Source organism: Oncorhynchus keta, chromosome 30 (genome assembly GCF_023373465.1).
Source record: "Oncorhynchus keta strain PuntledgeMale-10-30-2019 chromosome 30, Oket_V2, whole genome shotgun sequence".
NCBI lineage: Eukaryota > Metazoa > Chordata > Actinopteri > Salmoniformes > Salmonidae > Oncorhynchus > Oncorhynchus keta.
Window position 1 is genome coordinate 29,798,466 of NC_068450.1, and position 13,436 is coordinate 29,811,901.

Sequence of the window (13,436 nt, forward strand, 5' to 3'; positions counted from 1 at the left end):
TCGGGTCTGATTGTTCTCTGGTCCAATCGGGTCTGGTCTAGAGTCTGGCCCATTTGGGTTCATGTCTGATTGTTCTCTGGTCCAATCGGGTCTGGCCTAGAGTCTGGCCCATTTGGGTTCATGTCTGATTGTTCTCTGGTCCAATCGGGTCTGGTCTAGAGTCTGGCCCATTTGGGTTCGGGTCTGATTGTTCTCTGGTCCAATTGGGTCTCGCCTAGAGTCTGGCCCATTTGGGTTCGGGTCTGATTGTTCTCTGGTCCAATCGGGTCTGACCTAGAGTCTGGCCCATTTGGGTTCATGTCTGATTGTTCTCTGATCCAATCGGGTCTGGCCTAGAGTCTAGCCCATTTGGGTTCATGTCTGATTGTTCTCTGGTCCAATCGGGTCTGGTCTAGAGTCTAGCCCATTTGGGTTCGGGTCTGATTGTTCTCTGGTCCAATCGGGTCTGGCCTAGAGTCTAGCCCATTTGGGTTCGGGTCTGATTCTTCTCTGGTCCAATCGGGTCTGGCCTAGAGTCTAGCCCATTTGGGTTCGGGTCTGATTGTTCTCTGGTCCAATCGGGTCTGGCCTAGAGTCTAGCCCATTTGGGTTCGGGTCTGATTCTTCTCTGGTCCAATCGGGTCTGGCCTAGAGTCTAGCCCATTTGGGTTCGGGTCTGATTCTTCTCTGGTCCAATCGGGTCTGGTCTAGAGTCTGGCCCATTTGGGTTCATGTCTGATTGTTCTCTGGTCCAATCGGGTCTGGCCCATTTGGGTTCATGTCTGATTGTTCTCTGGTCCAATCGGGTCTGGTCTAGAGTCTGGCCCATTTGGGTTCGGGTCTGATTGTTCTCTGGTCCAATTGGGTCTCGCCTAGAGTCTGGCCCATTTGGGTTCGGGTCTGATTGTTCTCTGGTCCAATCGGGTCTGACCTAGAGTCTGGCCCATTTGGGTTCATGTTTGATTGTTCTCTGGTCCAATCGGGTCTGGCCTAGAGTCTGGCCCATTTGGGTTCATGTCTGATTGTTCTCTGGTCCAATCGGGTCTGGCCTAGAGTCTGGCCCATTTGGGTTCATGTCTGATTGTTCTCTGGTCCAATCGGGTCTGGTCTAGAGTCTGGCCCATTTGGGTTCATGTCTGATTGTTCTCTGGTCCAATCGGGTCTGGTCTAGAGTCTAGCCCATTTGGGTTCGGGTCTGATTGTTCTCTGGTCCAATCGGGTCTGGTCTAGAGTCTGGCCCATTTGGGTTCATGTCTGATTGTTCTCTGGTCCAATCGGGTCTGGCCTAGAGTCTGGCCCATTTGGGTTCATGTCTGATTGTTCTCTGGTCCAATCGGGTCTGGTCTAGAGTCTGGCCCATTTGGGTTCGGGTCTGATTGTTCTCTGGTCCAATTGGGTCTCGCCTAGAGTCTGGCCCATTTGGGTTCGGGTCTGATTGTTCTCTGGTCCAATCGGGTCTGACCTAGAGTCTGGCCCATTTGGGTTCATGTTTGATTGTTCTCTGGTCCAATCGGGTCTGGCCTAGAGTCTGGCCCATTTGGGTTCATGTCTGATTGTTCTCTGATCCAATCGGGTCTGGCCTAGAGTCTGGCCCATTTGGGTTCATGTCTGATTGTTCTCTGGTCCAATCGGGTCTGGTCTAGAGTCTGGCCCATTTGGGTTCATGTCTGATTGTTCTCTGGTCCAATCGGGTCTGGTCTGGAGTCTAGCCCATTTGGGTTCGGGTCTGATTGTTCTTGGTCCAATCTCTGATTGTTCTCAATCGGGTCTGGCCTAGAGTCTGGCCCATTTGGGTTCATGTCTGATTGTTCTCTGGTCCAATCGGGTCTGGTCTAGGTTCTGATTGTTCTCTGGTCCAGAGTCTGGCCCATTTGGGTTCGGGTCTGATTGTTCTCTGGTCCAATTTGGGTTCATGTTTGATTGTTCTCTGGGGGTCTGGCCTGAGTCTGGCCCATTTGGGTTCATGTCTGATTCTTCTCTGGTCCAATCGGGTCTGGCCTAGAGTCTGGCCCATTTGGGTTCATGTCTGATTGTTCTCTGGTCCAATCGGGTCTGGCCTAGAGTCTCGCCCATTTGGGTTCGGGTCTGATTGTTCTCTGGTCCAATCGGGTCTGGCCTGGAGTCTAGATTTGGGTTCGGGTCTGATTCTTCTCTGTCTGGCCCATTTGGGTTCGGGTCTGATTGTTCTCTGGTCCAATCGGGTCTGGCCTGGGTCTAGCCCATTTGGGTTCTCTGATTCTTCTCTGGTCCAATCGGGTCTGGCCTAGAGTCTAGCCCATTTGGGTTCGGGTCTGATTCTTCTCTGGTCCAATCGGGTCTGGCCTAGAGTCTAGCCCATTTGGGTTCGGGTCTGATTCTTCTCTGGTCCAATCGGGTCTGGCCTAGAGTCTAGCCCATTTGGGTTCGGGTCTGATTGTTCTCTGGTCCAATCGGGTCTGGCCTAGAGTCTAGCCCATTTGGGTTCGGGTCTGATTGTTCTCTGGTCCAATCGGGTCTGGCCTAGAGTCTCGCCCATTTGGGTTCGGGTCTGATTCTTCTCTGGTCCAATCGGGTCTGGCCTAGAGTCTAGCCCATTTGGGTTCGGGTCTGATTGTTCTCTGGTCCAATCGGGTCTGGTCTAGAGTCTCGCCCATTTGGGTTCGGGTCTGATTGTTCTCTGGTCCGTTCAGGTCTGGGTCCCTCAACCTTTTGGACCCGTGAAGACCTATAGTACAAACATCAACCTCCAGGGTTCAAACTGTCCATAAGAGTCCAAACTGGGTTCAAACGGTCTTTGAGAGTAAATGAGTACTATATTGATTACTTTCTGACCTTACGTCATGATCTGATTCCTTTTGATTGCATCTTCTGTGGATTTTATCTTTCTGCACTTTTCTCATCACCACTACCACAATGGAAAATCCCCAACATTCACTGTAGAGTAAGTGGAATTCTGATCCACACTTCTATGGAATGACTGATTTGGTTTACAGACTTAAATGAAAGCCTTCAAGGCATCCAATGAGTATAGAGCTTTGTCAGTGTTGTCTCTAGGGAGAAAGGTTTCCAACATCTTGCATCATTATCAACTGTAAGATCATAAATGTCCACTAACTTTTCTTATTACCATACTGTAGCTTCAAAAGTATTTCTATCCTATTCACACTATTTCAATATAGAATAAAGGACAAAACACATCATCTAGATTTTCTTTTGTATGTATCTTTATTACTGCTTGAAAACAAGAAAAGCAAAATATTGCACTGGTGCAAACCTCTGTCCATAAGTATTCTGTCTATTATTTGATAAAAAAATGAATGCATTTTATGGTTACTGGCCCAGCATAGGTACAGTGCTAGATAATACCTGGATTGTTGTTTAACCTTAGGACTCCATTTTTGAATGAATTAAGATCTTAAGAATGAATGCATTTCCTTCAAAACAATCAAATGGGATGTCGATTTTCAAATGTAAAATCTGAGGGATTTTCTATTTACTTTCTATCTACTATTTTTCATTCGTGAGATGTTGAACTACTTTCTTTTCATCGCTTCAGATTTGTCTGCCTCTATCAACAAGTGATGCAGTGCAGGTTGACCAATGACAGCTTAGTTCAAACTCTACAATCTAGTTGAACCTGCCCATCACTTTTATAGACTCGGGGCTTTCCAATCCTGGCTCGACTGCCTGTCATTTCAGACAGACGCTTTCTCCGAATAGATCTCTTCCCTTTTTACTGATTGCAGAATTTGAGAGAACATAGATTTGAAGAGAATGGAGGAGCAACAGCAGCAGAGACACGACGATGCGCTCCTGGAGCGCGCAGGGAGCCAGGACGTTATCCTCCCAATAACAACAAACACAAGGTGACATTAACAGTAATTTTACGAAACACATTTTATAGATGTTGCAGTTACTTCGTTACATGCATCTGCGTATTGTCTATAGTATGTTTCTTCATTCCCCAAAGTAAGGTTCAAGTATGTGTAAACTCAAAATATTATATTACAATAATCATGTAGAAAAAAGTATGTAAAACACGAAGAAAATCCATCAATAAGTGCAATATTTTATATAACTTATTTACAACGTGTATGCTATTGTGAATTCACGTCATTATTGAAAGTAATGCATAAATTATATTTGGGAGTATTTTCAATGGTTTGAGTTGTCTGCTGATGCTGACTACATTCTCTATGCTTTCAATCGTTCCTTTACACTCAGATGAAGCCTCTGCCTAGTAACTACTGATGTCTCCCAAACCTGTATCTATCATGGGCTCAGGAATGAGGAACAGAAAACAGTGTTGAACATTTTCATTCTTACTGGTTTAGGATCAGCTTTTGTCTCTGCTCCGGGTCTCTGATTCGTTTTTGGAGGTGCAGGGATGTCACAAGGACAACCCCATAAATGTCAGAAATGCAATTCTGATTCCCATAATCTTTTTTAAAAAGTAAATAATGTTTGGTCTCCATAAATCAAGGTATCAAATCAATTTGTTTCTCTCCTTATATTTCTCCCTCTCTTTTTACTTTCCATTTTGTCTAATCTATCACCCCCTTTATCTACCGATCTTGCTCTCATTCCCTCCTGTAGGGCCTCTAACAGCCGTGCTTTTAAGGTAGCAGGGCTCACAGTGCTGGCGTGTCTTCTCCTAGCCGGCCAGGCCCTCACAACCTACCTGGTCTTCAACCAGAGGGGCCAGATCTATGACATGCAGAAGAGCAACGACAACATGCGCAAGCAGCTGAGAAACAGACCACCGGGTAGGGGATTGGAGGAGAGGGAAGGAGGGGTGTTGATGTGTAGAGTTGGTGGCCAAAGGAGAGGGAAGTGAGATCTACTTATGTGGAAAGAGAGACTGGGGGGACTGGATAGAAAAGAGGAATGGAATGGGTAGGGGTTTTATTCCACAGAAGGGACCACCCATACAGTCATGAGTCCATATATTTTTTATGTAAGTTGCTTTGGATAAAGTGTCTGCTAAAAGGCATATATTATTATTGTAAGAGTTGGGTAAATTACATTTATTGTAATCTGTAACGTCACTTTCGGATTACCCATACTCAGTAATGTAATCCGATTACTTTGTTACTTTTAGATGACTTTCCCTAAGAGGCACAGGTTAGTAGCTGGCAGAGACCGTATTAAAATTGGATTTGAAATCTAACCTTAACGACACTGCTAACCCTAATGCCTAACCATAACTTTAAATAAAGACCAAAAAGCAATTTTATTCTATTCCTGCTCTTTTCCCGCGACCCATCAAACGCATTTGGTGTGTCATCATAGTGGTCTGATTTGTGGTTAGACTCGGTCAGGCGGAACAAACCTTTTTTCAACGCTGATTTGAATGTCATTGAGAAAACAAAGGTGTAAAATAATTTTCCGCAAACATCCTTTCGGAATTTAAAAGTCATGATAAAAGTTAGCATCTAGTTTTTCACAAGTTTCGGTGATCTGATTACAATAGTTTAGCTGGTAATGTAACGATTACAATTTGTTTGTCATCATTACTCCCCAACCATGTTTAATGTAGACATTTGGGAGGGGCCACCTTCAATCCCAATTGGAAGTGTTTTATCTTATTCACACTGACCTGTTTGTCATCTTCCCCTCCTTGCTCCAGCTGTGGCCCCTTTCAAGATGCAGACGCCCATGCTCAACATGGCCCGGCTGATCGACTTCACCGATGAGGACGTCAAGACTCCCATGACGGTATGACTCCTCTTTCCCTTCTTAGAGCAGGTGTTGTTGAACTTTTTCAGCCTGGGACCCAAATGATATATTATGTGTTTTCCTGGGACCCAAGTTTATGACAACATGCAACTATATGTACGTATCGGTACATTTCATTGCACTTATGCATAAAACAAATGCAATATAGACAAAAACAAATAACAATTAAATGAAATGAAATATCCATATAAATAGCAATTCATATTTATTTTTCCCAATTTAAAAACACTTACATATCTGTCTAGGTTGGAACTGTTGCTGTTAAAATACAAGAAATAATTTTCATTCTGAACTGGAATAAAGTGATTGATCACATCACACAGATGTATAACAGAACACAAACACACACACAGTCCTAATGAGAGGTGTGTGGCTGGTTGAAGTTTTGAACAAGCATGTCTATTCTGGGCTCAGTTTTTGGCAGTGCAACCCTGAGGTAATGCTCAGCATGGAGTCTGTTTCTGTACTTGTTTTTTAAGTATGTCAGAGTTGAGAATCTTGACTCGCACAGGTATGTGGTGCCAAACTGGATCAGAACATCTACGCGCTCCTCGTTATTTCTCAAAGGTTGTATGGAAAAAAAGAGCGAAACTCATTGCTGTGTTTGGGTTTCTTGACGATTGAGTTCAGTCAGAACTTGTGGCTAGCTTGAGTCCATTTGATGACAGCTGTGAGTGATGGCAAGTGGGAATGATAAGTCAATGGCTGAGAGCGCATCAACTGCTGCAGGTCGCGGAGGGATCTTCAATAAAACTGCAGAGAAAAACATGATGTAAACCGCAAAGCACACAGGCGTCTCCCTCCCGCTCGTGCAGCTGCCAAACTGAGCAGAGACACCACTGATAAGCATGGAGCGCACTTACAGAGAGAGCAGTTGCACATGGCCAAATCAATTCTAGTAATGAATGAAATAACTACACTTTCTCTGACATGTCGCGGCCCACTATTAATGGACATTTTTGTAGGGGTTGATATATTATTCATGTGAAAATCAAGTCTGACATTTGTAAGTGGAAATTATAAACATTACAAGTCTTTTTAAACCTCAAATACACTACAAGTGTTTAATTTCCTGCAACAGGGTGATCAAATGATGAACCAACATCTGTAAGCACAATCATTAAAAAGATAACATTTTCTCTGGATACAGCATGCACACTACTAGACCAATACATTAGACCAATACACACACTAAAACAATATACACTCACAAGACCAGGCATAGTAACCATAACACATGCTACTTCACACAGTTCAGGAGTTCATGGCCTTTGAGTTTTAAAAAATAAAGACAATTAGTCTGTTGATACATTATTAATAGGTCCGCGACCCATACTTTAAGAAAGGCTGTCTTAAAGGCTTTTATGAACTGAGGGGAAACAGCCACTAGATGGCAGCAACAAGCTCACTTGCAAATGTCAACTTGTGTCCCCTAGGACTATGCTCCCTCTTCCTGCTCCTTTGAAATTAAAATAAAAAGATGAGTATTGTGTATTTTTGTCTGTCTGACCGTCTGCTCTCCCATCAGAACCTGGAGGCCACTGCAGTTGCAATTGTGAGCCTGGAGGAGCAAGTGAAGAATCTGCTGCAGGTAAATTAATAAATAAATATTAATCAATGAATCCACCCTTTGCATTGAAGTCCCCTCAACAAAGACATCAACAGTTTAAATATCAGCCATTGATTGATTGATTATTGTATTGTTCAGAACCCCCAGCTGCCCCAGTTCAACGAGACGTTCCTGGCCAACCTGCAGAGCCTGAAGAAACAGGTGGAGGAGACTGAGTGGGAGGTGAGACTTACATGCGTCCCAAATGGCACCCTATTCCTCTTTTGTACACTACTTTTGACCAGGGTCATAAGGCTGTGATCATAAGTAGTGCACTGTATAGGGACCCTGATAAAACCCTAAGACACATGTATGAATATCCATAAATAATCATGACATGGCCCACGTTACCTTACAGTATCTTACCCAATGCCCTAGCGGTGTACAGTGTTTTACTATATACCGGTAATGATGCAAGGACGGGTTTGAGTTTTTAAATGACCTTCTAAACCAAATGTGATAGATACTCTGGCGCGTATAATGTCTGTTTATAGTTTACTCTGTTTGCTACTTAAGTAATCGCTCTCTCTCTCCTGGTGCTACGTGCTGCTAACCACACCAAGCCCTGCCCCTGTCACTCAAGGAGAGAGCAGTTGCTCAACCACTGAGTCATGAGCACGTTCTTGCCGTTCACTCCACATGGTCAGATGGATGCAACATTCGCTTTCCACTAGCACTCTATAATTACACTTAGTGTGTGTATCTTGCTGTCTGCAAACTACTGTCTGCTAGTTTCTATTCTTGGCAAGGTGTTGTAAAAATAATTACTGTTAGCCTCTAATCGCTAGTTAGCTGGCTAAATGTACTAACAGTCAGAGCGAACGTAGCGAGTTAGCTAATGCTGTCTGGTACTAGTGCTGGTGTAGACCTAGATTAGCATTTTTGTGCAACGGTATCTTATCAGAGAGGAAAAGCCGAAGCAGGAATATGTTGGTTAGCTAGCTATACGAAGTAAGAAAACAACATGTAATTTAACATCTAATGAGGGTCACTTGGAAACACTGACCAACACTTTGGTTCCTACCCTGTCAATAATTCCTCAATGGCTTATTCAGTCAGTGTCTTGTCAAACAACAATGTATTCAAGGTTCTGCCCAGTATATTCCAACTATAGAATCAGAACAATTGTAATATTTCCATGATTCTAAAAGTTCACCAATGTTTGCCCATATCATGCTGTGTGGCACAGTGTGGGAATTATAAATAAAGTGCAGGAAATCCAGAAATGGTTGAAAATTATTTTAGTTTGGAGTTATATTGAACAGTATCAGTGGAGAAAGCCCCATTGAAATCACTTACAATGTATGTGTTGCCACCCTAGGTTCATAAGATACTCACTAAGCATATGTAGAACATTTATTATTCAAAACATATCGCCCAACCCTATCTTACCTTGAACCCTGACTGTGTCCCTCAGGGCTTTGAGACCTGGGCGCGTTATTGGCTGCTCTTCCAGATGGCCCAGGAGAAGCCCCCTGTTCTCCCCACACCTCAGCCAGGTGAGCTTACCCCCCACCAACACCTCCAAACCCCCACACCACCTCCTCACCCCCACCACCATCTCCTCACCCCCACTATCACCTCCTCACCCCTTCCACCTCATAACTCCATGTCTCTCTCCCTCTCTTATTTCTTCCACCCCACCCCCTAAACCAAGTATTTAATATCAATTCACCATTGCTTTCTTCGTTCCCTCTCCTCTCTTCTTTCCCCCTCCTCTCTTCTTTTCCTATCTTCTTTCACTCTCCTCTCTTCTTTCACTCTCCTCTCTTCTTTCCCTCTCCTCTCTTCTTTCACTCTCCTTTCTTCTTTCCCTCTCCTCTCTTCTTTCCCTCTCCTCTCTTCTTTCACTCTTCCTTTTCTCTCCTCTCTTCTTTCCCTCTCCTCTCTTCTTTCCCTCTCTTTTTCTCTCCTCTTCTTCTCTCTTCTTCCTCTTCTTTCTCTTCTCTTCTTTCCCTCTCTCTTCTCCCTCTTCCTTCCCTCTTCTTTCCCTCTTCTTTCCCTCTCCTCTCTTCTTTCCCTCTTCTTTTTCTTTCCCTCTCCTCTCTTCTTTCCCTCTCCTCTCTTCTTTCCCTCTTCTTTCCCTCTTCTTTTCCCTCTCCTCTCTTCTTTCCTCTTCTTTCCCTCTCTCTCTTCTTTCCCTCTCCTCTCTTCTTTCCCTCTCCTCTCTTCTTTCCTCTCTTCTTTCCCTCTCCTCTCTTCTTTCCCTCTCCTCTCTTCTTTCCCTCTCCTCTCTTCTTTCCCTCTCCTCTCTTTCTTTCCCTCTCTCTCTTCTTTCCCTCTCTCTTCTCTCTTCTTTCCCTCTCCTCTCTTCTTTCCCTCTTCTTTCTCTTCTTTCCCTCTCCTCTCTTCTTTCCCTCTCCCTTCTTTCTCTCTTCTTTCCCTCTCCTCTCTTCTTTCCCTCTCCTCTCTTTTCTTTCCCTCTCTTCTTTCCCTCTCTTTTCTTTCCCTCTCCTCTCTTCTTTCTCTCTCTTCTTTCCCTCTCCTCTCTTCTTTCCCTCTCCTCTCTTCTTTCCCTCTCCTCTCTTCTTTCCCTCTCTCTCTTCTTTCCCTCTCCTCTCTTCTTTCTCTCTTCTTTCCCTCTCCTCTCTTCTTTCTCTCTTCTTTCCCTCTCCTCTCTTCTTTCTCTCTTCTTTCCCTCTCCTCTCTTCTTTCCCTCTTCTTTCTCTCTTTCTTCTTTCTCTCTTCTTTCCCTCTCCTCTCTTCTTTCTCTCTTCTTTCCCTCTCTCTTCTTTCTCCTCTCTTCTTTCCCTCTCCTCTCTTCTTTCCCTCCTCTCTCTTTCTTCTCTCTCTTCTTTCCCTCTTCTCTCTTCTTTCCCTCTTCTCTCTTCTTTCCCTCTCCTCTCTTCTTTCCCTCTTCTTTCCCTCTCTTTTTTTTCCTCTTCTTTCCCTCTTCTCTCTTCTTTCCCTCTCCTCTCTTTTCTTTCCCTCTCCTCTCTTCTTTTCCCTCTTCTCTCTTCTTTCCCTCTCCTCTCTTCTTTCCCTCTCCTCTCTTCTTTCTCTCTTCTTTCCTCTCCTTTCCCTCTCTTCTTCCCTCTTCTCTCTTCTTTCCCTCTCCTCTCTTCTTTCCCTCTCTTTTCTTTCCCTCTCCTCTCTTTTCTTTCCCTCTCCTCTCTCTTCTTTCCCTCTCCTCTCTTCTTTTTCCCTCTCCTCTCTTCTTTCCCTCTCCTCTCTTCTTTCCCTCTCTCTCTTCTTTCCCTCTCTCTTCTTTCTCTCTTCTTTCCCTCTCTCTCTTTCCCTCTTCTCTCTTCTTCTTTCCCTCTCTTCTTTCTTTCCTCTCTTCTCTTCTCTCTTCTTTCCCTCTCTTCTTTCTCTTCTTTCCCCCTCTCTTTCCCTCTCCTCTCTTCTTTCTCTCTTCTTTCCCTCTCCTCTCTTCTTTCCCTCTTCTTTCCCTCTTCTCTCTTCCTCTCTCTCTCTTCTTTCCCTCTCCTCTCTTCTTTCCCTCTCTCTCTTCTTTCCCTCCCCTCTCTTCCTTCCCTCTTCTCTTCTTTCCCTCTCCTCTCTTTTCTTTCTCTCTTCTCTCTTCTCTTTCTTTCCTCTCCTCTCTTTTTTTCCCTCTCCTCTCTTCTTTCCCTCTCCTCTCTTCTTCTTTTCCCTCTCCTCTCTTCTTTCCCTCTCTCTCTTCTTTCCCTCTTCTTTCCTCTCTTCTTTCCCTCCCCTCTCCTCTTCTTTCCCTCTCCTCTCTTCTTTCCCTCTCCTCTCTTTTCTTTCCCTCTCCTCTCTTTCTTTCCCTCTCTTTTCTTTCCTCTCCTCTCTTCTTTCCCTCTCCTCTCTTCTTTCCCTCTCCTCTCTTCTTTCCCTCTCTCTCTTCTTACCCTCTCCTCTCTTCTTTCCCTCTCCTCTCTTCTTTCTCTCTTCTTTCCCTCTTCTCTCTTCTTTCCCTCTTCTCTCTTCTTTCCCTCTCCTCTCTTCTTTCCCTCTTCTTTCCCTCTTCTCTTCTTTCCCTCTCCTCTCTTCTTTCCCTCTCCTCTCTCTTCTTTCCCTCTCCTCTCTCTTCTTTCCCTCTTCTCTCTCTTCTTTCCCTCTCTCTCTTCTTTCCCTCTCTCTCTTCTTTCCCTCTCCTTTCCCTCTCTTTCTTTCCCTCTCTCTTCTTTCCCTCTCCTCTCTCTTTCTCCCTCTCTCTTCCTTCCTCTCTCTCTCTCTCCTCTCTCTCTCTTTCTCTCTCTCTTCTTTCTCTTCTCTCTTCTCCCTCTTTCTTTCCCCCTCTCCTTTCCCTCTCCTCTCTCTTCTTTCCCTCTCTTCTCTTCCTTCCCTCTCCTCTCTTCTTTCCCTCTTCTCTCTTCTTTCCCTCTCTCTTCTCTTATTTTCCTCTCTTCTCAAGAACTTAATGTCTGGTAGGTACATAGTGGTGGTGATGGGACAGTTGTCTCATGTTACTGTTTGTTTCCCACAGTACCCCGTCAGGAGGGCATCTTACCCCAGGATGATGCAGCTGAAGGAGTACAAGAGTGAGTGTTAGATAGAAACTCAATAACAAACAGACAGAGACGTAAAATATATAGACAACGCTTTGGATCACATGTCTGTCTACTGTGTCTCTAGACTGTTCATCTGAATACATTGCATGATAGTTTGGCACATATGGTTGACTCTTTTCTCTATATTTTGCAGATGAGTAAACCACAGCTCAACCACAGCACCTGATGGCCTTCTTCACCAAGTGTCCTCTCCTACTCATACACACAATTTTCCTTCTGTCTATCTCACACTTCCTTTATCATCATATAGTTAAGTTACCCGGAAGGCAAACCGATCAATGTTCTCTTTTGATTTCTGGAGGATTTGCCTTTGGCCATCATATAAGGCTTAAACTATTCAAATGTTATCTTGTGAGCTCAGCTATGTTAAGCATTGCTAGAGATATACATATGAAGTGTATGTTACATCTTACTCCATGCGCACAACACCCAAACTTTCCCATCCCCAAACCCTGACCCTCTGACCCTACTCCTGTCAATATTTAACCCTAGTCCCTTACCTTGGTCCTCCAAACATACCCCTCTAATGGGGGCTAACCCCACCTGTTTTTTATCTGCCTCTCCCCATAGATTGCCATAGGACTTTGTTTGAAAAGCTTACTGTCTATATAACATAACATAGATTAACATCTCTTTGTCCATCTCTTTAATGCATGCTTTTACTATTATGAATGAGGATGTGGGGAAGTGATTCTACCAAGAGATGTGAACCAGACAGAATTAATAAAGTATGTTGTTTCCTACTGGAACACTGTTTCAAGACTCTTAGAGTCTATCCTCCACAAAATAACAATGGGATGTAGAAGTAATCAACATTTTAAAATTAATAGATTATTTTGACCTGCCCACATTTCATTGGAAGATGCAGTGTAAACTCTTAACATAGTCTATTGGTTAGGAAGGGACACTAGATACAAATGTATGTGAAAATACCTTGGTGTCAAGAATCCAAATTGGTGGATTCTGCTTTTTCAGCCACATCTGTTGCAGACAGTTGTATACAATTGAGCACACCGCCATGCAATCTCCATAGCCTAACATTGGCAGTAGAATGCCCTTACTGAAGATCAGATCAGATCAATGTGGCACAGTCACAGGATGCCACCTTGCCAACATGTCAGTTCATCAAATTTCTGTCCTGCTAGAGCTGCCCCCGGTCAACTGTAAGTGCTGTTATTGTGAAGTGGAAACGTCTAGGAGCGGTAAGTGGTAGGCCACACAACCTCACAGAATGGGACTGCCGGGTGCATAAGCGCATAAAAATAGTCTGTCCTCGGTTGCAACACTCACTACCGAGTTCCAAACTGCCTCTGGAAGCAACGTCAGCACAAGAACTGTTTGTTGGGAGCTTCATGAAATGGGTTTCCATGGCCAAGCAGCTGCACACAAGCCTAAGATCACCATATGCAATGCCAAGCATCAGCTGGAATGTTGTAAGGATCATAGCCATTGGGTTCTGGAGCAGTGGAAGGGCGTTCTCTGGAGTGATGAATCATGCTTCACCATCCGGCAGTCTGATGGCCGAATCTGGGTTTGGCGATGCCAGGAGAATGCTACCTGTCTGAATGCATAGTGGCAACTGTAAAGTTTGATGGAGGAGGAATAATGATCTGGGGCTGTTTTTCATGGTTCGGGCTAGACCCCTTAGTTCC

At 44.3% G+C, this 13,436-nt stretch overlaps 1 protein-coding gene across 1 annotated transcript; it reads left to right on the forward strand.

Moving 5' to 3' along the window:
- Positions 1–3,631: 3,631 nt before the first annotated feature.
- LOC118363375 (HLA class II histocompatibility antigen gamma chain-like) lies at positions 3,632–12,533 on the forward strand. The gene is made up of 8 exons (XM_035744163.2): positions 3,632–3,824; positions 4,555–4,724; positions 5,588–5,676; positions 7,226–7,288; positions 7,406–7,489; positions 8,724–8,805; positions 11,700–11,754; positions 11,918–12,533. The coding sequence occupies exons 1-8, from the start codon at positions 3,733–3,735 to the stop codon at positions 11,919–11,921; spliced, it is 639 nt and encodes a 212-aa protein (XP_035600056.1). The 5' UTR covers positions 3,632–3,732; the 3' UTR covers positions 11,922–12,533.
- Positions 12,534–13,436: the final 903 nt, after the last annotated feature.